Source organism: Acomys russatus, chromosome 23 (assembly GCF_903995435.1).
Source record: "Acomys russatus chromosome 23, mAcoRus1.1, whole genome shotgun sequence".
Classification (NCBI taxonomy): Eukaryota; Metazoa; Chordata; class Mammalia; order Rodentia; family Muridae; genus Acomys; species Acomys russatus.
Window position 1 is genome coordinate 45,826,536 of NC_067159.1, and position 26,048 is coordinate 45,852,583.

General features: G+C 42.2%; 1 protein-coding gene across 1 annotated transcript; it reads right to left on the reverse strand.

The window, feature by feature from the left end:
* Nucleotides 1–745: 745 nt before the first annotated feature.
* On the reverse strand, nt 746–25,836 carry Clca2 (chloride channel accessory 2). The gene is given in 15 exon segments (XM_051165672.1): nt 746–1,250; nt 1,626–1,773; nt 1,776–1,858; nt 4,491–4,661; nt 6,728–6,998; nt 9,150–9,374; nt 12,483–12,589; nt 13,361–13,538; nt 14,947–15,177; nt 16,429–16,656; nt 18,509–18,668; nt 19,913–20,021; nt 22,896–23,046; nt 24,726–24,863; nt 25,651–25,836. Coding segments are annotated over 15 exon segments (2,829 nt in total). The 3' UTR covers nt 746–807.
* Between the last annotated feature and the right edge of the window lie 212 nt (nt 25,837–26,048).

Genomic DNA, 26,048 nt, shown 5'->3' on the forward strand with positions numbered 1-26,048 from the left:
TTATTACAATATTTTAAATATATTAATATTATTTCAGAATAATGTCTTTTCTCCTTTTCTTGAAGCCTCGTGAGAGCTGAAGTCATTTTTATTCAATTATTTCCAAGGCAATAACTTAGAAAGTTGCTTCAATGGCACTAAAACGTTACAAACAATAAGCTCAGGAGACTCTGTTACAGATCAGTACCAAGGAGCAAGGACAACAACCGTGTTCTAAGGTCTCCTCTCACAGTGAGAGAAGATGTCTGAGCACTAGTGGTGGGATGTGAGCCATAGTGCATTTAACACAGACCAGATATAAAGAACCTTGCAGTGGGGACCTTGTCCAGTAAACAGCTTCGTTGTCAGTTATAAACATATATTTCTGTCTGCACAGATAAATAGAGATGAGAAATTAATCAAAGTAACATGGTTTCTCCTACAGACAGATACACTGCCTAGTTCAGACTCAACCTCCTTTTCTGGGCCCAGAACTTTTTTTTTTCTGACTTCAATAAAATAAGCTTTTCTTGACTCAGATTTTATTTTGTGCTTACCTTGAGCAATATTCTTTTTATTGTTTTTTTCCATAATGGGAGCCTTATACTGTATTTTAACCCTTTCTCCAAATAGAGTATTCAAAGGTTTTTTTTTTTTTTAATTTTATTTGGCGGGGGGCAGGGGAGCATCTATCTGCTATGAAAAAGTCCTGAACAATATTATAGAAAAGCCCAAATGTTGAAGCTAACTTTATTTTTGTTGGCATTTCCTATGAAGGTAAAGGTCATGGGCATCCTATCTAAGAAGGAAGGTATTATGTATATTTGTTCATAGGAATTTTGTTTCAGTCTCGTTCCTTAATGCTCTCGTCTTCCTGTTTAAGGTGCAATGTGCTACAGCTGTAATAAGGCAAATGCTTGCTGTCAAAGCCAGTGTCGTTAAAACTCCCTTCAGCACCAGACCATCTCTGCTATGTACAGGAGCAGAGTTTTGGGGCGCAGACAAGGACACCAAGGCAATGTTTGACACAGCTGACTTGAGGGAGTTCCGGTCCACGGCGCTCACGGCCACATACACCATGGCGGTGTCTTGGTTTTCTTCACCAGCTTCCTGTTTAGGTTCACTGGTGACAAGCTTGGGCGAGATTGTAAATGTCTCCCTGGCCCCAGCTTGCTGAGGAACTAGCTGTGACGTGTTCACTAAAATGGCGTTGTCAAAGTCATCCCGAATAACCCGTAGACTTTTACTCATTTTTATTTCATAGCTTGTAGCTGAAATGTAAAAGAAAAAAAAAAAAGATATGGGAAAGTTTAGCCTCTTTCAGTAAGTTCTTTAGTGTATAGAAAATTAATAATGAAAACAGCCACAGGAAGTCAGACTATCAAGGAATATACAAGTGAAAACACACTACCACATCATAGTGTGAAGACTCATACCAAAATCTGAGCAGGGAGGACTTGCTCTTTGTTTTTGAAAGCAAGATGCAGCATAACCAAGATGTCACCCTCCCTACAAGTAACTGTGGGGATTTTATGTTGCTTCATCGGTAAAGTTTATGGGAGAACCAGTAGAAATGACCACGCACACACAGAAAAGGAAATCCTGCCTATGGAAAGATAGTTATGTAACAAACCCAGCAAACCTACGTTGGCCCTGATCCAAATCCTCTCCCGGTGCTGTCCAAGACAGGGTCACATCCTCTCCCACTTTTACGGCTTCCAGGTCAGTAATTTTGCATGGCGGGAATGTGTCAGGATGGGACCCAGCTGGGACACCCCACGCTGAGAAGATGCCTCTCCGGAGCTTACGCGACTGAAGCCCCACTGCTCCTCCACACGTCTGCGGCCCAAGTTTTGGGGAGCGTTCATTTTAATGTTATCTGGAGCACAAAGGAACGAGCAAATAACTAATTGCAGACAGCCTTGCTGATGTTGAGACATCATTAGAGTTTACTTCGCCAATATGTGTTCATTCGTCCATTTATTCCACCCATACGTATGCGTCGGGGGCATATTGCTGTACTATGAATCAGACCAAACAGTCTCCCTCATGAGATTTATAGCTGTGGCAGTCAGATCAAGTAAACAGATATATATATATATATATATATATAAACTGTGACTAATAAAGAATAATACAGAGTCAACGTGCTCTGCAAAAAAAAAAAAAAAAAAAAAACAAAACACATCAGCTAGGGTAGTATTGAGGAAGAAAACATTTTGCAAAGGCTGAGTTGGCCAGGTAATAAATAAATGAAGAAGTGTCCTGGCCAAAAAGAACAGCTTGCATAAGAAACTAGGTTCAGATAAACTGCAGGTCAGAGAAAGCTAAAGAGGAGAGTGGCTGTAGGTATAGCTCAGAAGTAATGCATTTGCCTAGTGTGTGGTGCCCTGGGCTTCAATCTCCAGCACAGTGAACAGAAAATGGAACAAGACCTTGAGGTGAGACAGGATAGCAGGTAATGAGTGACCTCGGGGATCAGTGTAGATTTGAATCCCAGTGCTGTGAGGAGCAGGAAGTGACATGATTCATCATTTTCTTTCTGACAGGTCCTTAGAAACCTCAGTAAGGAGGAAGCCATTGAAAAAGAGCCAGTAGTCACCGTGGGGGAAGATGGCGGCAGCCTTCTGAGGTGACATTAGAGGTAAGAAAGGGTAAGTCAATGTATAATTTGCAGACACACATTGGTGCTAGATTTGAACATGGAAGGGTGAAAGAAAAGTTGATTAAACCAAATTCCTATAGCCATGTGTGGGAAAGAGAACCCGTTTTGATAAGTTGTCCTCTAAGATCCACACACTTGCTTTAGCATGTATACACACAGTAATAAACACTAAATAAATACGTATTTTTATTTTATATGTATTGTTATTTTGTCTTCATGTATATCTGTGTGAGGGTGCCAGATCATCTGGAACTGGAGTTACAGACAGTTGTGCACTGCCATGTGGGTGCTGGGAATTGAACTCAGGTCCTCTGGAAGAGCAGCCAGTGCTCTTAACCACTGAGCCATCTCTCCAGCCCCTAAATACATATTTTTAAACTGCTTCCTAAAATAATTTCTAATTGGTGTTATTTGATAGAAGAAGACAGCCAAAGAGTCAGAGATTAATAGTTAAGTTATAAGGCTTATGATTCCTCTAAATTAGAACTAGTTAGGTATGAGTTTTAAGATGTAAAAGGTTTACGCTGGATTCATAATTTAAAAATTATAAATTTAGGCACCTAAATGTTACCAAAACCATATGGATTAATGAAACTATGTGATAATGATTTTTTTCATCTTCCTATGATGGCCAGGTATTTTAAATATCTTGCTCTATCAAATATTTCATTCCACTAGCAAGGCAATGAAGAGGATGAAATTTTTGTGCCATACATTTATTGATGACGAAACAGAGAGATGCTGAGCTAAGTAGCCTGCTCCACGTTACAGAGCAGTAGATGGGGGAGCTAGGCTTCAGGCCCAGGCAGTACCACCCCACAAGGCAGAAGAGAAGAACCTGAGAGGGGCGTGGCTCAGTCAGGAGACACGTGCCCAGTATGCACAAAGCTTTGGGTGCCATTCCCAGCCCTGAAAAACAAACACAAAACAAAACAAAAAAAACTAAACCAAACCAAGCAAATCAAAGATGAGAGATAGCTCATCTAAAAAATTCTCTATTTTTAGAAATAAAAACTATTAGAAATGGTCCTATGGCTTATTTTTAGAGATAGCAGAGCACATTAGTTTTTTGTGCTTTCTAACAGGAACTAAAATTACATTTAACTACAACAAAATAGGAGAAAGTATATCTCCTATTTATTCGGCATTTTTAAATGAAGGGATGCAAACCTCCGCCCTGTTGTCTGTCATGGCCAAGTTAACATTTATTTAGGACTCATTTCCTGGTCACTGGAGTTGTTTGCACCATGTAATTAAACTTTCTGTTCTTGCCTAAATTTCTATAAAGGAGATATGGGACCCAATGAATTGTAAGGAATCGTTTGTCTGTTACTGCAACCAAACTATCACAAGACAGGCTCAAAATAAATTACTAAAATAATGAGAGACTCAAACAAAGATATTAAAATATTTTCTGTTATTCTCTACGACCAATCATTAAGGATTGAAAGGGCAGTCAGTTAACAGTGACTTGAGTATAATATTCTCTCTCTCTCTCTCTCTCTCTCTCTCTCTCTCTCTCTCTCTCTCTGTGTGTGTGTGTGTGTGCATGTGTGTGTTACTCGGGAATCTTAGTGCATGCCAGACAAGTGTCCTACCACTGAGCTGTAGCTATAGATAGATGTACATGGTTTGGAAATCTCACGCCTCTTTCAGTTCTCTCACTCCTTCTCTCCGCCTCCCTCAGTCCTGCCGCTGCCTCTTTGTCTCTCCTTCTCTCTCTCCCTCCTCCTTCTTTTATCCTCTCCTTCTCCCATCACCATCTGCTTAGTACACACACACACACTTATCAGTAATACACACATGACATGATAGCATGCACATTCGCAGTGCAAATGGTCCTTACCGTTTACTATGTAACCCGGCACATACATAGCATGGTTTCCTGGGACAGAGTGGGCTAGGGTGCTTACGCTGGGACAGTGATGGACACGCACTGTCAAGCTATATCTACCACTAACAGCAAAGGAGAAAAAATACCTGGAGTATATTCCATCATTTTTAATAACATCAGCACCTGTGTATATAGGCAAAAACAAAGTGTTAGCATGTCATTACAGTTGGTTGCCGCTATTTAATGAGTTATTAAAACATTTGTTCTCATATTGTAGAGAACACAGAGTTCTTTGTGCTTACAGGGGTGGACTGTTAAGCACACAGGGATGTTCCTTCGCAGGGAGGAATGCAAGGCCTGCTATCCACCCAGAAGGCTGGCAGCACAGGTACTTTCTAGCCTGGCGACCTTTGTGCAGTCTGAGTGACCAGAGACCACAGCAGATCCTCCTCAGGCCTCAGCATCAGCTTAGTTTTTTCCATCAGTCTATAGAACCTTCCTTTATGGAAATGTCACACAGGCTTTACAGAGAGTCTCAATGTGGTGATCTTTATTTAGCTTCCTTTGTTCCTCAAAGAGATTTGTGTATGCTTTGCTGTGCCTGTAGATTTAAGTTAATTATCACCAGAAAAACTTCCATCAAATTGTGCTGTGCTTAAAAATGCCCAAAATAAACAACTTTGTGTCAGACTTTCAAATTCGAACCGAACAACCTTGTCTTCTGCAGATCTTCTCTCTGCAGACCATTGAAGGCTGTAGAAACAGCCCTATCCCGACAATATTATTTTCACCCTGTTATATGTTACTGTAACTACTTTTGATATTATCGTGTGGTTTAAAATACAATTTCTCCCAGTGATTGCTTAATCCTTGAAAAGTTGTTTTCTTAAGCTGAATAACCTGTGAACTTATCACTCAGAAAGAACCCACCGTCATCTAATGGGGAACAGCTTATGCCTATTTCAGTGATAACACTTAAAATCAACTTGGAAGTTTTCATTCGTATGATCCAAAATAATAGTAGAATATATTGTATTAAATTCTATTTTCAAGTAAAAATTAATAATAGTTTCTACAGAAACAAAGCACATTCTTAGGATTATGTATAGTCATATGGTCATAAGTATTCACCATTTTGAAATAAACTGTTTCCAATAGATAAATTCAAATGTTCATACATAAAATTTTCATTTAATTTCAAGAGAAGCCTTTATTGAAGGGGCCTAATGACATGCTAGCAGCTTTAGCAATTGGTAAAATAGTGTAGAGCTAGTTTGTTTCCCTGTTGGAGGACATGCTAGACTGCCCATGAGCATGGAAGATGTTCCCTGGGCTGCAGTTAGCAAGTGTTGGTTCCTGCCGCTCACTGTGCCTCACTGCTGGGGTCGTTCGGAGAGCCTGTCTGGTGCTGCTTTCTTCTATTCACTGTGACTCTCAGAAGGCAGCACAATCCAGGGCCAAGCCTATGGCTTAGGGCAGAAAGATCTAGATCCCAGAACAACAATGCATTCAAGGCAGCTCGTCACGCTGGGAAGCAGCTTGTCATTCCCTCAAGATCATGTCTCTCACACTATACCTCAGGCTCTGAATGTCGACACTGTGTTATTGTTGCAATGCTCAGAAGCCAGCTTTCTCCACCATAGGGTCAGGCTCCGCAGCATGAGCACACTGGTGGTCTGTTTATGTAAAATAAGTGGCAGCCATCTTATCCATGAAGATTTAGATTTAGATGATGATTGTCAATGGAAAGAAAAGCAGATCCAGCATTTGGTGGCATTTAGATTGTCTATCTGTGTTGAGAAATTGCAAGGGAAGTTTTGTTCTTCCTAAGCTGCCGTAGCCACCTCTTCTAATCACTGATGCAGAAGGAAATGGGGCGGGGCCTTGTCTAGGGAGTCAGGGAACTTGGGCTTACGCTTTGGATCTGTAACAGTTCGGCTTTGAACACCTCTGAGCCCCAGTGTTATGTCTGAGTAACATAAAATGGGTGTGTGTCCCCTTCCTTCCTCACCACCCCATGTACACCCCTCCCAAAAATGCATGTTCCATGGAAGCAGAGGACCTTTCCCGACTGAGGAGGGCCAGTCTTGGATCAATGGTTATATGAGTAGCTGGGGCCCCCTTCAAACACACTTTCAGGAATCTGGCAAGATTGACTAAAAAATCAGCTGGAGGGAAGGAATGTGTCAGGGCCTACTAACATCTACACAAATGTCATCACAGTGCAGTGCCATGCTACCCCTCGTCACCTGCTCCATTGTCCAACAGCTGCAGTACAACGGGATCTCTATCCTCCGGCTCAACTGTTGCCACCACTGTAGCATTGAGAATGGGATACAGACCCTTCCTCACATTCGCATAAATTATCACAGGCTGAGGAAAATGGGTGCTGTCTCTTTCCACAAAGGCTTCCACAGTGGCTGGGGACATGGCCAGGCTGGAGGCACGGGAGGCCACTGTCACCTTCAGGGCTTGAGGAGAATGCTGGGTGTTGTTCAGCGTGTAAGTCCAGTGTCCATGCTGCAAAACAAGGCATTGTTTTTGTCAGGCATTAAAGAAAACAAAAACCAATAGTTCATTGATACTGCTTTTTTTTTTTTAAATACAAAAGAAAGATATTAGAAAAGGTACTCTTCGTTAAGTGATGCCTAGGCAGTTCTAGAGGGTAAATACATGCTGAGTTTATTTGGAGCAGTGAGTCACATTTTGATTGCCAGTTTTAAAACATCGCTGCAACTGTGCACAGCATCAAAGGATTTTTGCAACTATTACTCTGAACTCCTTTACCCAAAACAAAGTTAAATACTTTAATTCATTTTTTACAACTGATAAAAGTACGCAAATCAAGTAGATCAATGTGGTAGCCATAGACACCCTGGACTAATATAACAACATTCTTTTTTTGGCTCCCTGCCTCTCAAGCCCAGAAACTTCAAAGAATACAAAGGTATCCACACAGCTAGAACATAACCTACTGTTCTAAACAGGTCAGTATTGAGCAGTGCCTATGCCCAATAATTTTTATCGATTCTGCTACGTGCAGTCCTCTTGTTTATGTGAGCTACCTGGAAGAAACAATACAAATACACATTTGAAAGAAAACCACTAAGGTTTTTGTGTAACAAGATTGTTTCTTTTTTGACTGAGCTATAGACCTCCCTCCTCTGCAGCCTTCTGTTTAAACACTAGTAATGAGGAGAAAAGACTCAACAGAAGGGCAGTGGATCAAGGTGAGACTCGGAGAGGGGTGTGCTGTTGCTTGCACACTCTAGCCAGCATCCCTGGTCCTTACATGAGAACACAGTGAATTTGTGTCCCTTGGGAACAGAGAAGGAGGCATTTTGGAGAAAGGTATGGGCTGGGGCAGAAGCCAGGCATAAACGGCTCAGTAGCCACCATGACTGTTGGCATCTTGGAAGTGCTGCAGAGCTCTGAGCAGGATGCAGGCTTTCCAAGGGTCAGCCAAAGGGCTGATGGGTACACTGGAGGTTGCCAGCGCAGAGTCCAGGGAAGAGGCCACTGAGAATCTGGGCCAGGTGGCACACCTGTATAGTCCCAGTGCTTGGCAGTTCGAGGAGCAGACGTTAGAGGGATGCTTGAGTCTTGGAGCTTGAGACCAGCCTGGGCAACATGGCCAAGACCCTGACTTCGAACAATAAAATTATAGGAGTGGGCAGATGCGGGTAGTGCTTGAGGAGGCAGTCGGATCTGAGGGATTCCCATGTCGGCTCCCAGCCTGCAGTGCTCCCCTTACCTTCAGGGTCCACCCCACTATGCTCCATGCCGTCCTGAGCAGCCCTCGCTGCTACTGGGCCTCCTTGCCCCCCTCTCCTTCCATCACTTACTTACACACTCCATTAATATGCGGTCTTCTGCTTCATCCATCTTGTTACCAGCAGTCTTGCCTTGTCCTTGAGCCTTCCAATGTTCTATCTCTTCTGTCCAGAATGCCATAGCTACTTCCATGTCTCGCCTTTGCAGGATGATGCCCTCATTGCTAAGGAAGCTTCCTTTCCCCTGTTATGTATGTTCTAGTCACACCCGGTGTTTACTCCTAGCCAGGACTCTTTATTCTAAGTACAAGACCCAGAACACAGTTGCTACTAAAAACCTTATGTATTTTATTGGTCATATTATAAAGTCTGTATAGAGTTGCTCTCAAATATATAGGAAACTATATCTATGTGGATATCGCCTGTAAAGAAAAATCCAGGTTTCAAAAAATGACTAATGCTATAGAGAACACTAATTTCCCCTGAACATGACAAGGTTTTATCTAGTACTTAATGCTGTAGACATACTTTGGTTGCTTCTCTCTCTCTCTCCTCCTCTTTTTTTTTTTTTTTTTTTTTTTTTTTTTTTTGGTTTTTCGAGACAGGGTTTCTCTGTGTAGCCTTGGCTGTCCTGGACTCACTTTGTAGACCAGGCTGGCCTCGAACTCACAGTGATTCGCCTGCCTCTGCCTCCCCAGTGCTGGGATTAAAGGTGTGCGCCACCACCACCCGGCCCTTGGTTGCTTCTCTTAAATTTTTAACATCCACTAAAATGATTTTTGGAAAGTTTTGATGTGTCCGCACATCTCCTTTACATAAGACACTTAAGCAGGTGATTCATTTGCAAGCTCTACACTTGGCTGAGCACTGTTGGTTATGAGCAGGTTCCCACACTGACCTTAGCAGTTCCTGGAATCCTAAGGCTAGCTGTCCGAAAGGCCAGATTGATGACAAAGTCACTAGTGCTGTATTTTCTTCCACTAGGATCCAATAATACAATCTCAGGGGGACCACCGGTCTGCCACATGACTACAAAAATTGTGTCGTTGCCCACAGTGCTATCCACAGTCACAGTGCTCGTCAGTTGATGCTGGGGTTGCACAATTTCACACAGGCTTTCAAGCTGTTGAAGAGAATGTATGTAAAAGCTTCTAGTAAGTACATAACATTTTCCTTCTTTCGCAACAACAACAACAAAAAAGGAATATGCAAAAGCAAAATACATGTGATTCAGATGTGTACTGTACATATATAAATCAAAGCAAAATATCATATATCACATAACTAGTTATAACCTATCTTCTTATAGTTAATGGAAGTATAATGCATTATGATTTTTGTTTGTTTGTGCCAAGGTCTCGAGTAGCTCAGGCTAGCCTTCAATTCCTGATCCTCCTGTCTCCACGTGCAGGGGTTATGCTCACATGCCACGATGCCTGGCTTCACTAGTTATCTGTCTGGTTGTTTTCCTGTGAGGCTGGGAATTAAACTGAGAGCTTTGTGCATGCTAGGCAAATGCTCTACCATTGTGTTACACATCCAGTCCACTCCATTACATCCAAAAGCAACTCAATTCTTCTCATATCACCTCTCATGAAACAGGCATTGGCTCTCCATCACCAATTATGATAATGAGCTCTTGGAAGATTTTGTTTGTTAATATGTTTCAATGGTTTTAATCTGTATAGCTATACCCGGATGCTTTGTAAGAGAGTTTTAAAAAGTTATATGGTGCTTCCATTTTGTTTTATGAGGAAGGTTAATGTTATTCTCCTTAATGGCTGCATCCATTTTTCTCACTGACAGTATGGAAGAAATACTAGTATGCAATGGTCTAATCGTTGGAGCAGATCAGAAGATCATATCTTCAGGGCCAGAGACACTTTATTCTTTTGGCAAGGACACCTCACTGACATGTCATCTTTCACCTTTTTGATATGAGCTATTCTTCCTGGAACAAGGTGATATCTCAATGTAGCTTCAATCTTTATTTCTCTGATGATTGCTTATTTTAAACATCTTTTCATATGCATGTTGCTTATTTGCACATCTATATTTTTTGGAAATTGTCTACTTGACCTGTTGGCTATTTGTATGTCTAGTTTTTAAAAATGTTTACACTTGTGTTGATTGCCCAACTGTTTTGTTGTTGTTTATTTGTTTGTTTACTTGTTTGGTTTTATTTTTATTTTTATTTTTTGAGACAGGACCTTAGTATGTAGCCCTGTCTGTCTTGGAACTTGCTTTGTAGACCAGGCTGGCCTTGAAATCACAGAGATCCTCTATGTCCCCTCTATGTCCTGCCTCTATGTCCCCCGTGCTAGGATTAAAAGAGTACACCAGCATATCTGCCTTATTGCCCAGTTTTAAAAGTCGTGGTATTTCAACTTTTGCTATAGAGTTGTTGGAGTTCTTCATCTATTTTGGAAATTGACTGCTTGTCAAAGCACAGTTTTCAAATTCTGCTTCCTTCCACACGCTCTGTCTATGCTGGGATGAGTGTTTTCTTTACTAAGTGTCATTTTAGTTTGATGTAATCACATTAGTCCATCTTAGCTTTTATTCTCCCACGCTTTGGGAATCTTATCCCCCATCCCTGTCTCCCCTCCCTCCAAAATGCTGTTTATTCTAAAGAGCTGAAATATTTCTACTGTGTTATGCCCTGGTAGTTTCAATGTCAGGTTTCACCAGGAAGCCTTTATGTCTGTTGACTTGGGCTTTGAAATCGATGAGTAATAGGTGCTTTTGTTCTTCTGTCTAAGAGCATTCAAGCTCTGCAGCGACATCGATAGAAAAGATCCTCCTTCCTTCAGTGCATAGTCTCAACTTTGTTGTCAAAAGTCAATCGTCCAGCTGAACACAAGGTCCTTGCTTGGAATTCCAGCCTTCGGGAGGCAGAAGCAGGAAGACTGGTGAGAGTTTAAGGCCAGCCTGCACTAGTGGGCTAGCCTAATGAACAGTTTTGCTAAGTAGAATACTATTGGTGCGCAGAATTTTTCTTTAGCACTTCAACTATCTCTCCAGGCCTATAGCATTTCTGCCTAGATGTCTACTGTTTGTTGAGTTGGGAAACCCTTATGTGGTGTTAGCTTCTTCTTCTTCTTCTTCTTCTTCTTCTTCTTCTTCTTCTTCTTCTTCTTCCTTCTTCTTCTTCTTTCTTTCCTTCTTCTTCTTCTTCTTCTTCTTCTTCTTCTTCTTCTTCTTCTTCTTCTTCTTCTTCTATGAAGCTTCACTTTATCTTTGACCTTTGAACACTTGATTACAGTATCTCTTGGGGCATTTATTTGACTCCTGGTGATGGGACTATTATCATGTTTACTGGGCATATATAATCTGCATGTTAAATATTTCCTGACAATAATTCAGTAGGCTCATTGTTTAAACCAAGCATAACTTGGCGGGTTTACTCACCATCTGTGAGGAAACTGAAGGTGAAATTCTGTTAGAAACATTATGCAACTATGTCCAAACTCTTAAAATATGTAGACTGAAAAATGGTTCTTTCACAGATAGTTTGATTACAGGAAGCTTTTGTGCCCCCACACAAAAAAATTGTGCTAATTAAAGAGGCAATCTAAAACAGGCTGGTGGCTCATAGCCATGACTTCTTTAGTTAGAAGGTAGATCCAGGAGGACCAGGAGTTCAAGGCTAGCCTGGGCAAAATACAGTCTGAGCCAGGCGAACCCTGACTTAAAACAACACACACACACACACACACACACACACACACACACACACACACACAATGAAGGAGGGCAGAGATCTATAAATTATAGAATTTCATGAAATAATTCATCTTCCTCATAAAAGTGAGGAACTATAAAGATCTTGAAGCATCCAGAGTGAAACACATTGTGGTTGAGGGAAAATGAATGGAACTGAAAAAAGGAAAGCACAGCTTCTTATTTTTGTTTTGGGCCTTGTCCCCCACACTACCCCCACCCCACCCTCTCCCCCACCCCACCCTCTCCCCCACCCCACCCTCTCCCCCACCCCACTCCCCATCTTTAGCTGCATTTTTTCAGTCTTAAAGAAGTCTTTTCATGGACCTTGAAAGGTGAGGTGGTAATTACAGAAACTTACTCGTGGAAACGAGCAGCTCGGGCAGGAGGTAAATGATGCTTGGCTCTGGGAACACCAAGAAGCTCACTAGAGCCTTCTGAACAATGTAAACAGTACAGTGTGCCTGGGCCACTCCTCCATCTAAACACAGAATTCTGGCATTCTGACCTGTAAGCTCTGCTGAAAAATGTCTCCTGTTCCAGACGAGATTCTACTGAAAGCTTCTGTCATTCGGTTGGAATTAAATTTATCTGCAATGAAGAACTTTAAGCCTCCTGAAATACATGATATGGACATCAACTACTAAGATAGATAAAAAGAAATAAAAAAACAAAACTTCTTTGACAACTGTGTCTGATTAGAGTTAGTCTGGAGTCAGTGGGGAGCGTGCTCGGCTCCTTTTGAATGACCTCTGACATAATTATGAGGAGGTGGTGTTAGTTCATGGCTGTTTTCTCAGGCTCTACTGCTCTGCCCACAGCAGAAGACCTCAGTAAATACCTACCAGGTAGGCTTAGATCAAACAAATTCATAAATGATCTAAATCAATTACTAGTAGTTGCATTGCTATGCATTTTCATTTGCATTCTAAGAACATTATTTAAAAAAATAATCCAGTACTTAACTTCTGACGGTCCATATGTTGCATTAATTTTTATGGAATGTGAGTGAAATTATTCTCACCTAAATATCTCATCTAGAAAAATTATTGCCTTGTCTAGAAGAAGAGCAGACATGTATCTTACCATGCTGCTTGCATGTCTGCTCTAGAATTTGGCACAGTTAGTTAAATATGATTTCAGCTTCATAAATACGCATTCTCAGGCTGGTTGAACAAAGAAAAAAATTACTATTTTCACCGGGTGTACAAAACTTCAAGACTAGAGAAAACATTCAAAAATTGAGGATAGTTTAAGCTAATTTTAGCAATGATTTGTTCTTACTTTTTCCCCCAATTGGGACATGTAACCTGGGTTTCATAGCTGAACTTTGAACGTTCAGTCTTAAGGGTGTGCTCTAAACGACAACTGCCTAGGAGGTTTTACCTGTGAGACGTGATAACTCCCCCAGCGTTCCGACTGTGGAGGAACCCAGGGCAATAGAGTGAATGACGGCCCCACTGCTCATCTCGGTGAGCAGGCAGTTGTCGATGCGCTCATCTGCTCCGCTGGTCACTAATATGATGACAGAGCCATCAGCTCTTCCGTTCTGCTTCTCAACCACCTGAACATAGACAGCCATCAGCTGCTTGGAAGGGATCGTGAATCAAATAGTCTGACTAAACAGAGGACTTCGTGCTCATGTATAACTGCCCACCCCCGGCCTGCCTCGGTGTTACCCATACCTCTCCATGGTCCCCTGTGCTCTATGACCACCTCCTAGTTGCTCCTTACCTCATTCGGTCACAGCACAGTCTTGAGGACTTTGCCTCATAGGAGATACTGTGCTCATTACTATGTGAGAGCCTTTCCTCTAAGATTTAGCCAGTGCTCAGTAAGAGGGCTTAGAGCAGAAGCTCTCAACCTTAGTAATGCCTTGGAATTAAATGTCAATGTTTGAAAATTCATTGTTAGGCCATGCCTTAGATCAATGACAGAATCACAAGACACGAAGCATGGGTTTTGTCGCTTTATTGTTGTTATTGGTTTTCGTGCTTGAGGTTGACCTAAAATCTCATGCTCACTAAGCATGCGCACTAGCACTGAGCTACATCGCCACCTCCTATTTTTTCAATCAGGCGATGTCAGTAGACAGCTTAGGTTGAGCAACTGTTGGCTATGGGAGGCAACAGTCCTAGCCAATGTCTTGCTGTCTATCGCTTAGTGGACATGTGCGTCTCAGATGCTGACATTCTTGAAGCATCTCTCTCCCTCTCTCCCTCTCTCCCTCTCTCCCCCTCCCCCTCTCTGTGTTCATGCATGCACATGCGCACACATCTGTGTGTGAGTCCTGATTTATTTATCTTCTCATACCACCTTGGTTCTCGTCTTTGAAACCTGGTAAATTCGAAGGCAGAGACCAAGATGATGATTTTGCCTTGAAACACACATGGGTAGCAATGGCCACAGCTGGGGCCACTTCAGAACACATAGGGTCAGTTTGAAAAGACTCTAGAGGGTTCTTACATCCTTAGCCAGGCCCATTGTACTTATTTATTTACTCATTCTTTCAACAAGCAGGTGTTAGTTAATTATTACGTTGGGTGCTTTGTTAGGCCCAGGGAGTGCAGTGGGACTCAGAAATGGATTCTGACTTGAGGAATGATTCATCATTATCCCTGGAGAGCCGAGGCTGCTATGACCACACTGTGGAGTACACTCCTTTTCACAAACAAACAAACAAACAAACAAACAAACAGACAAACACTCCACCCCCCAAACCTGACTCAAAATGAAAAGAAGATAGTGATGGTACCCTAAACCCAGAGCATTCTTTTTTTTTTTTTCTTTTAAAGATTTATTTATTATGTATACAGTATTCTGCCTGCACACCAGAAGAGGGCACCAGATCTCATCATAGATGGCTGTGAGCCACCATGTGGTTGCTGGGAATTGAACTCATGACTTCTGGAAGAGCAGTCAGTGCTCTTAACCTCTGAGCCATCTCTTCAGCCAACCCAGAGCATTCTTACCTCAAAGCCTTTCTTAACCCCTGCACAGACATTTGTTTCTGTTTCCGTGGACACAGTGGTTGGCAGATGTGAAGCCAGCAGCCTCCGGTCAGCGACGCTGTTAATTTGTTGCAGCTGGGCTCGGATTTCTCCTTGGCTATCAAAAGTGACAATGCCAACAAAGGTATGAATTTCAACAACGTGCATCAAATAAAATCCAGCTGCTTGCTGGAGTCGAAGGAGTCTGTCTGCCTAGGTTCCCCAAGAGAAAAGGAAAAACAAAACAGAGGAAATGACATTTGATTGGTAGACCAATGGCGATGAAGTAATTCGATGAGCACAACTATCTGTTACTTCTTTACAGATGCTGCCCCATTCTTCAAGTTGTAAAAAAGACTGTCATAGTTCTAGACTTTTTTTTAAAATTAATTTTATGCTAAAAATGTGTCTTGGTTTTGCAGAAGAAAGAGTGCCGAGCAGCAAGCATTCACAAGTAAGATGGCACATCCTTACCCTTTCCTGTCAACTCAGAATTTAATGACCTATGATATCAATTGAGAATAAGTTTGTAACTGATTTTTTAAAGTTAGCTCAAGGGACAGGAGACATTGCAAAGGGACCTCGTAATAGAGAAGTGTGGTAGTTGGCAGGACCAATGCCATCACTCTGCTACAATGGCCGTTTGAGGCCATTAAGATCACGCTGTAGAAAGAGCATGATAATACATTTATTGGTTTTTATGGTTGCTATAAGGTTTGCCTATGATATATACATGGATGGCACTGACCAAGCATAGAGATAATTCTACCAACCAATGCATTAGGGTCACTTTTTTGATAGCTCTGAGGGGGAGGGAGGGAGGCAGTGTGCTGCATCTCAGTGACCAGCTGCTCATAAATAACTGTGGTACACAGACCTGCCTCTCTCTCACACCTCTCAGGACACAGTGCCAATTTAATGTCTCACAGATATCACAAACATTTTGATTGACTGACTCTTTCCAAAAATTACTTCTCTTACAAGCTGGAAAGAAAGTCAGTAGGGTGGATGAAACATGGATCTTGAATTCTGCCTTAGCCGTTTTTAATTATGTGGGCATAGAAAGTATTACTTGTTTGTGGCTTTGGTTTCTTTCCGTGCGGGGCACCGGGGAGTGAGTAGAACACAAGAGCTTTTGTCTTCATCTTGGTGGTCAGGCCACCGTTCCCAATCATGACCTCTAAGTGTGACTAGCGTGGACTAGGCAATAGCTTTAAATTGTACACAGGTTTTAGAAAGGGGACAGAAGTTACAGTTAGGGATGATGTGCGGATTTCATTTATCTCCCCACCTCAAACTCTAGGCCTCATTCTAAGTTTGTCTTGCCCATTTCCCAAGGAAATGACATGTCTTAGACTCTTTAAACCCCTTTGTGCCCCCATTGTACTCTGAGTAACAAAATAAGAGTTAAAACCTGATGGGAAAAGAAGACTGGATTTTAGTCACTTGGAGTCGGTGCATTACCTCCGCCATCTTCCTGGACACATCAACCACCAAGCACACCACTCTGTCACTAGCCTGCATGAGGGAGAACATGGGAGGGGGCGGGAGCTCGACCCCGCGCACCGGGAGGCTCTGATTCAGGTCTGAGGAGGCTGTGATCACGTCCCAGGTGCTTCGGAGGCTGCACATCCGGTTCTGAAGGTTTGGGGCTTCGTGGTTGTGGGTACTTGCGTTACAGAATTCAACCACCTGGAAAGGAACAAAGCACCCTTTTCAGACCAGACAGACTTCTCAGTCTCTCAGACAAGTAAAAGAAGGGCAGAGTCACCCTAAAGAAAGGTCATGTGCTTCCTTTTCTCAAGAATGACAGCAAGTTTGCAAACAACCCTTGACACCTTTTGCTTGAAATAGTAGCACCCTGAGGTCACAAAAGCAATCTCTTGTAACAGTTTGTTTGCACTGAGAAAACAGAGCAGGCTGTGTGTATATATACCTTAGTCTTAAACGTCCCTCCTCCCTCCCATGATACTGTGTTAAAGAAACATTCTGGGTGATATTATTCTGGCCAGCCCATTCTTTGGAAACCCATTAAGTGACACTGTATCTTTTCCTGTGGATCAGAAAACATATATTGATCTAGTTCAAATATTGATCTTTGTGAGGGTAAAACTACTTAAATCTACTCCATGAAACTCTTTTCCCATTTGGAAATCTAGGCCTAATTTACTTAATGATAATCAACCAATGCCAGAATCCTCCTTAAATTTATAGTTTGCAATGCAAGGTAATGCCTGTCTATTGTCAGTGGCGAGTCCTACAAAGAACAGGTACATCTGAGAATAGAGCCACGGGAGCTTAGAGTTTGAAAGAAATGTACAGGTTCTACAGTCTGGTCTCAGTTCTGGAGAGGATGATGCTGAAGCTGGGTACCATTTGCTCAGAATCTCAGTGAGGTGGTGGTCAGGGCCAAATCTTTGTTGCTTTGTTCAGTGATTTTTCTTTTTTCTACATTTCATGATTTTTAAACTTTTGCAACTGGATGTGTTTGCTTATGCTTGTCAAAGGGTTGGGGAAAAAATCATATCTAATCACAAACAACACGGGTCAAATACCGAGAACTGGGCTTGAATCAGAAATGAAAGTTGTAAATTAAAAACCAGAATGGATAAAGGCAAGAGATACGAGCAGTCACGTTCACCTTGCAAATGACTCCTAACAAGGATTAACACCAGGCTGAAGAAACAAGAAAGCGATGGAAGGGAGGGAGGAGAGCAGGGCGTCCCAAGGCACTCAGCAGCAATGGTTAGCCAAAGGAGAGACTACTCCATAAAGGACTGTGCCACCACACTCCCTGCCCAGCAGGGAGAAGAGCCAAAGATGATGACTTTCAGGCCTTGTGAGGTTTGATAGATAAATGAAGCCACGCAGGCTGGTTCCCTTAAATCTGTGGACTAGTCTGCTCCCTCCTTTCTGGCTCCACACTCTCAGCTCAAGGTTTTGGTGAGTTTGGCTATATGTGGTGACATCCTTTTCTTTGAGAAAATGAGCCAGCCAGAGAGATTGTGTAACCGAATGCTCTTTTAAAGATCAGTTTTTAAATGGATTTATAGGCTCTTCTTTTATGAGTTAATATGAAATTTTAGTCTACAAGATTTCAGCACAAAGATGAGGGTCAGTATACTCCTTGGGTTAGCTTGCGTGTCTTTTGAGGTTCTGGATTTTTTCAAAACAAAAGAAAGAGAACCCCAAGTGAAAGGAATACAGTTATTCCTTTATTCTCAAAAATTTCATACCTTTTCCTATGAAATAATACAGAAAAGGAATGCCACCACATGGGCAGCTCATTCGGGGCCTCAAAAGTTGTCTTACACTCTCCCTGGAAAGTGGATTTTTGCTTTTAAAAACAACTTGTGTGTGTTATCATTTGGAGGAAACAGGTTTTTAAAAAAATATGTAGGATGAAGACTAAATGAACTGTAGACCTCTGAGCCCTATTATAGTGACTCTTAGTAGTCCCACTGTGTACATGCGTAGGCATATTTGTATATCTGAGAAAGAGGTGGTAGCTTACAGGAGTTTGTCGCCCCAAGGACATACTTACAGAAGATAAACTTTGCATGAACATTATTGATCCAGTTGCGTTCTGTGTGCTGTTGTAGAGGAATGTGCACCCTCCCCTAAAGAGCTTGCTAATAATGCAGTCTTCATTGAGACAAAGGCCGTTTGCACACACAAAAGCTCCTGTTATGTCAGAAGAACACCTGAAAATGGAAAGAGAAACTAGGAACTGAGTCTCTGTAGAAATAACGTTTTTCCCATTGTTTATCTTTTCTAATAGTTTGTTTGAAACATCATAGCTTAGTAGACATATATAAATATTTTAAAATGTTCTCTTAAGGAACTTCATTGATTTAGAAATACAGTCTTTCCATTTGATTTTAAAGTCTTGAATTTGGATGAGTGAGTTTTGTGTTGCTGAAACCTTTAGCAATGAGAGAAGGACAGACCAGAAGGGCGCTTGGAAGGACTCTGGGGGAGGGAAGCCTAAGGACAGAGGTAGCAACAGCCTGAGTCAGCGCCCCCTAACGTCAGGGAGCGTGAACTGCTAACGGTGATCCTTGGGAAGATTGCCTCTTCATCAAAATATTCCGGACACCATCTTGTGACCAAGAAATGGTGCCGTTCAGAAGTGGCACTGCTACTCCATTCAGAAGTGGATGCTGAATGCCCTCTGACCCTGAATCCTAGGAAGTCTTTTAATATGTGGACTTCTAGGCACAAACATGAAACAGCACATGTATGATGCCTTGAGCTGCAGTGACAATGACAACCACCAGAGGTTGCTGCTAATTTCTTTGTCCAACAAGAGGAGGCTGACTGAATTAAGCATGGCTTAACCACACAACGGGGACACCATGTCATTATCTTGTAAAAGATGCGGAAAATATATATTCATATTTGTTTGAATTCTCTTGAAGAGACGAAATCAATAAGAAATGAATCAAGATTGTTATTCAAAGGTGATGAGAGGGGGCAGAACGAAGATGGTGGTAAGATGGCAAAGAATATAACTTTTTATAGATCATATTTGAGCCACATAAATATTTTCCCATTTTAAAATTCAATAAAATAAAAATAAAAATGAAAGAACATATTTATTGCTAATATTTACCTGTTACTATTAATTTACTTTTACGTCATGTAATAACTAAGTCAAGACAAAAGTATCTACTTTCTCATTTTATTTTATTTATTTATTTATTTATTAAGACAAAGTTTCACTGTGTAGCCCTGGCTGGCCTGGAACTCTCAGTGTAGACAAAGCTGACCTTGAATTTGTGGCAGTTCTTCTGTCTCTCTGTCTCTCTAGTGCTGGGATTATAACAGCATGTGCCACTATGTCCAGCCTCTCACTGTATAAGCGGTCAAACATTTTTCTCTAATTTCTGAAATATTCAGTATACTCAATCAGCAATGAAATTTAAATAGGCAATGGAGCACTGGCCTTGTTGCTTGAATTTCATTTCGCCCATCCAAGTAGAGTGGCTTGTCATTGTTGTACTCGTCAAACACACCCCAGCGGAGATGGGCCCACTCGTGGACAAATGCCCTGCCTGGAGAAGAGATGGTTTTGGTCTTTTTTTTTTTTTTTTTTTTTCTTTTTGAGCGCCTTACATTTCAGCAATAGTCCTTGCTAATCAGTGAAGACACAGCATTACTTCACCACACTAGAATTTCAAAGAGATGAGGTCAGATTTATTTTGGTCGCTTTCCTCACCATTCTCCCCCTATCACATCTCCTATCATCATAGAAAAGGCAGCATGAAAACATTTGCTCCCAAGATGACAAGGCATGCTCCACATGACCGAAGCAGTGAGGGGTTCCTCACAGGAGCTGTATTACAAGTTCTCTCTCTCTCTCTCTCTCTCTCTCTCTCTCTCTCTCTCTCTCAATATATATATATATATATGTATATATATATATATATATATATATATACATTTATTTACAATACATCTCAATTTTTATCCCATTCCTTGTATCCCCCCATTCCTCCCTCCCGCTTTCCCCTTTACTCCCCTCCCCTATGACTGTGACTGAGGAGGACCTCCTCCCCCTGTATATGCTCATAGGGTATCAAGTCTCTTCTTGGTAGCCTGCCATCCTTCCTCTGAGTGCCACCAGGCCTCCCCATCTAGGGGATGTGGTCAAATATGGGACATCAGAGTTCATGTGAAAGTCAGTCCCCACTCTCCACTCAACTGTGGAGAATGTCCTGTCCATTGGCTAGATCTGGGTAGGGGTTCAAAGTTTACTGCATGTATTGTCCTTGGCTGGTTCCATAGCTTGAGCAGAACCCCTGGGTCCAGATCCACCCGTCATAATGTTCTTCTTGAGGGGTTACTAGGACCCTCTGGATCCTTCTATTTCCCCATTCTCCCATGCTTCTCTCACCTAGAGTCCCAATAGGATGTCCTCCCGTCTGGCCCACTTTCCTGGTATGTGAAGACTTTCATGGGACATGCCCCTTGGGCTCGTGTCCAGATATAAGTGAGAATATACCATTTGAGTCTTTCTGCTTCTGGGTTAACTCACTCATTATGATCATTTCTAGTTCTTACTTAGCTTCATGGGAGCATCCCAGTAGGTGCAAGGTTAGCATAGACAGAAGGAGGATGCTCTTGAGTCAACCAAAGCTTTCCTACATTTACTCTGTGCCTGAGCATGCTTGCTCGCTTACAGGCCTGTCTCCTGTCTACAGCAATGATGGAAACCCAGCAACCACGGAAGAAGGAGAAGAGATGCCAGGGTCCCCTCTCCAGTTTCACTCTTCCTTTCTCTTTTAGCCTGTTTTCTAACCCTTGTTCTTGGAAACTCTGATTTATAGCATCAAGTCCTTCACAGCTTTTCTCCTGTCCTCTGTAATCTTAGGTTTCCTTCCAAGTTCAGCTCAGAAGTGAGTTATTCTCCACGGAAGCCTTCCAGGTCAACACCCTTCCCAAAAAAAAAAGCACATGGTGCTTTTTTTCCTGAGTTAGTTTAGGTTCTAGAACTCGGGCACTGCTTGACGCAATGACTCTCGGGCTGTGGCACATTGTGCAATGTTTGCAACTTGGGAGGGAACCGCTGCAGCTGAAAGTACTGAGGGAAAGTATGCGCTGACTCATGAATCTAGAGGCACTGTTGAAATCATATGCAGACTCAGAGAGCACCACATCTCATCGTTACCAGAAAGGAGGGGGGAAAAGCCAATTTTTAAAAGCTTTGTAAAATATCCTATGTTTGTTTTACTCCTGCTTGCTCATCGGGGAAAACAAAACATACTTAGTTTTCAGTTTTAAATTTCATAAGAAAAAAATGTTTTGAGAGGTTCTATTTAAAATTGAACCAAGAATAAAATTGCAGATCAAAGTTAGCCCTGGACTGGCTGACCTGTCCTCACTAGTGTCTCCCTCAGGTCTCACACCAGGTCCACCAGTCTGCAGGTGAGTGACAGTAATCTTTCTCCTAAATTCTAGACACCGAGCTCTGACTACACCCATACACCCCACAGTACAGTTCACTGCTCCCCACCATCTTCTTGCCTAATCTAGACCCATGGCTTCCCTTTTCCATGGGCTACCCTATTTCCCAATTCCTTTTTTGTTCTTAATGCTATTTGCACACACCTCTTGCAGCCAACCACTCAGAACTCCTACACTCTGAAATACCACTTTGGGCCACTAGGATTTCACAGGAAAGCATTTTAAATGAAATTGGGAACATCTGGGCATAGGAAGTCCTTGTTGCTTTTGTGCCAGGCTCTAGACCTTCTCACTTTGCTGCCTCCACTCGAGCCTCCTGAGCACATCCCTGCGGTATTCCCCAAGTTTGCCCCCACATACAACTTTCACTTCATTGAGTCTAGGGAGCCCAATTGTGCGCATGCGCAGATCCATCTTCTGAAAGCTCCCATAGTCTACAAAGTAAGTCCAGGACAGCCAAGGCTATACAGAGAAACCCTGTATCAAAAAAACCAAAAAAAAAAAAAAAAACAAAACCAAAAACAAAAACCCATAGTTTGGATAGTCTAGGCTGCTCACTTCACCTGGTTGCTGGGTGCATGTTGGCATTTCCCTCCATGGCCAGTCTCTGCCCTGACAGTCTAACGCTTCCGTTGGGTTCTTCTGCAGCCTCAGCGTTTTTCACGTGCTCTCTACTCCCTCTTCTTACCATTAATCAAAATGATGTTTACCTCTCCTTTGTAAGACATGTTCTGACAGCCCTTGGCTTAGTGGTGTTCACTGAATTCTCAGAGCACTTCTTCATACGTGATCTGATATGCGCTCTTCCCGGCTCATCCTGTCCGTCGCCTTCCATGTGCGCTCAGCCTACCTCCCCCTCAAATGGAAAGTCTTTGACAGGTAGCAGTCTTAGGAGGCCTCTTCTGTGGCAAGCACAAAATATTGTACTGTCAAGGGGCTGGCGTTCTATGAGCTGAACTTACCTCTTGAGCCATATGGCGCTGCTATCTCATTATGCAGTAGGAAGTCAGCGGTGAAATGGATGTGTCTCCCCTCTTTTCCACAACCTCTGTGTTGTAGGGTGTATGGGTCATTCCTGTATATCCCACTCTGCTCAGTCACTAGGACGTTGGCCTACATGGAAAAAAAAAAGTGTTTTAAAGAAAGGTAAGCTATAATTGTACTGTATGCAATTATACATTTTAAAAAATAGATTAAAGATAAAAGGAATTTCTCGTAGTTAGGGTTTAGATAATCTGATAGCTAAATATTAGCTAAATTCTGGGGCACTTTCAGTAAGATCTCTTTAAAAAGTTTAGCCAGTTTCCACAGAACTTCTTTCCACCCTTTATTACCTTCCCATTTTCCAGGAAAAAATATTCTCAGGTATCAATACTGTAAAATTATATTATGACATTATAAAAAAAGCCATAAAATCAGGAACATTTAATAGTATTTACACATCATCCAGGATTGCACAGTAAAAAGCTATGGACATATTCAGTCAACTCTCTGTGGTTATCTGATCAGTGCAGGTGACAGGACATGTCTTGAGTGCCACTGAAGGGAGATATTCTCATTTTTATTTTCCTTATTTCTATATTTGATTCCTTCCTAATGACCACAAATTGCTTTCATAGTAATTTACATTTATTTGTTGGAAGCAAGGGACATTGCAAGATGGCATGTAGAAAAGGCTAGAGATGTCATCTCCTTGGGTAGCCCCACCTCAGCCATGACTAGCAGTGTCTCTGTTTATAAGCTCTTTCACCTAATGTTTGCTTAATTGACATAATGAGGTCACTGGAACTGGTATCCAAACACATGGTCACATTACAGTTGTACTTAAACCTCTCATGAGGTCAGGGTTCGACCCTGGTCAGCCTGGGCTTTTACTGTGTTGTCTCTGAGACTTCCCAGTTCTACTGAAGGGCAAGCTCATGAATGTAATCTTCGTAGAGACTACATAGCTTGGTGCGAGCAGTATGGGATCTGAAGTTAAGTAGACGTTCAAATTGTAGATCAGTAATTATTAGTTATTTGCATGGAACAAAGCCCTTATCCTATGTGGACATCAACTTCTTAATCTGTGAGGCTCGAGGCTGCAGAGTGATTAATAATATACGTAAAGATGCCCCAATTTATGGTACTCAATGGGAACTTAATAAACAGTAGGCTTTCCCCAGTTTGTTCCAGTTTCTTACTTATCTTTTTTTTTTTTTTTAAAGATTTTATTTATTTATTATGTATATAGTGCTCTGTCTGCATGTACACCTGTGGGCCATAAGAGGGCGTCAGATCACATTATAGATGGTTGTGAACCACCGTGTGGTTGCTGGGAATTGAACTCAGGACCTCTGGAAGAGCAGTCAGTGCTCTTAACCACTGTGCCATCTCTCTAGCCCCTCCTTACTTATCTTTATGCCAACATCTATGAACTGCTTCTATCTGATGAAAAAGTTACATCATTTTGTAAGCCTCTCATCATCCTCATGCCTTTGGGCTACGTTCTACATTGCTAGGCCATTCAACCTCTGAGAGAATCTTTAAGGGAAACAAAAGAATCAAAACAGTCTGAGGAAATTTTATGCCAAATCTTATATGTCCTGGCTATCCTGGTGGGACTATAGCTACAGACTCCAAGCCCACCCTCCCCGCTGCGGAAGCTCTTCTCCACACTCTGTTCCTAGCTCTTCTCACAGAACTCGTCACAGGAGCATACCACTGTGCCAATACCAATGGCAAAGTGTATTTTCAAAGTCTCTCACCCTCAAGTGGAATTAAGCTCTTTTAACAGAATCCTAAGTCCTTACCTTGTCATAGGATTCTTGCTTTACTCTGCTATAATTATGAGCTGTCCACGTGGCGGGTATTAAAATCTGCACATTTCTGAAAAACACCCTTCTCTTGGTAGCATTGAACAGGTAAAACGAAGCTTCAGTGATCATTTCCTGTAACCAAGCAGAAGGGAACCTATCAGATGTAAATCCTTGTTTCTCTGACGACATTTAAGCAATGGCTGAAAAAACAGGCAAACGGATTTTGAACGAACCCGTGAAGAATGTAGGACCAGCGTTTTTTTGGAAAAGACATCGACTGGCTACCTGATTGTGTGGCAGGGCTTGCCCTCAGGACTTCCCACAATTCTGAAAGGGCTTTAAGCTTTTCCTGAACACATCTTTGTGTCACGCCTATGGCGTGTTCAGGCCTGTGCCTTTTGAGAAGTTTACTTTTACTTAAGCAATCCCACAAGAAGGCTCTTAGGCAGTGATACTCCCTTACCACACCACAGTGAAAAACATCAATTATTTTATAGGACATGGGACAAAATAAAGATTTTTTTTTTTCTGGCAGCCTGCAGAATTTGCCCCTTGAGAATTCTCATTTTTGAAGTGGGATGGCGCAGGGTGACCTTGGCATGTACACACATGTTTCTCCGTCATTCAAACATCTGCCTTTCTTTCACCACAGCCCACTTATATTTCTCTAAGCTGTTCTCCAGACAATGGTCACATGTGAAAACTACAACCAAACCCAAAAGCCAACAGATGGTTACTAATAAGAGGACAAATGAAGGCTCCGTGAGTGGAGATTCTATACAACTGTGTAATCTGGCCAGTGTGCCCACAATAGTGCTATCATCTCTGTCCTTCAGAAATGCTGCTCTCTGTGCCTCTCACGCTTAAACCTAAAGACGGTGACAGGTCTGATGGTGCTGACTGCACAGTTGTCACTCACCTTAATGTTTGCAATCAGGCTCAGGTTCTCGGGTACCCGGGGATTGATTGCAAGGAGTAATTCATTGTACCCGTTGTCATGAAGCTTCACTCCTGCTCCCGGGAACAGAAGTCCTGGACTTAGGGCAAACAGAAGAGTCACAAGTTTCAGCCTGTGGACAGGTCCGGTGTTACCCCTGTGGGTCATCTCGTAGCAAAGCCTCAGGTTTTACTCACAGGGAGCCTGCTTGGGTACCTTGAGTCATATGATCACGGTGGAAGCAGGTGGCTTGTTCTTGATCTTGTAAGGTCTTACAATGCATGACGAAAGAGTTGCCTTTGAAAAATCTAGGGTGGATCTGTCTGGGACCTGTCTCTACAGGTTCTTCTCCAAGGCAAAAGAACTCACGGTTCTGTGGC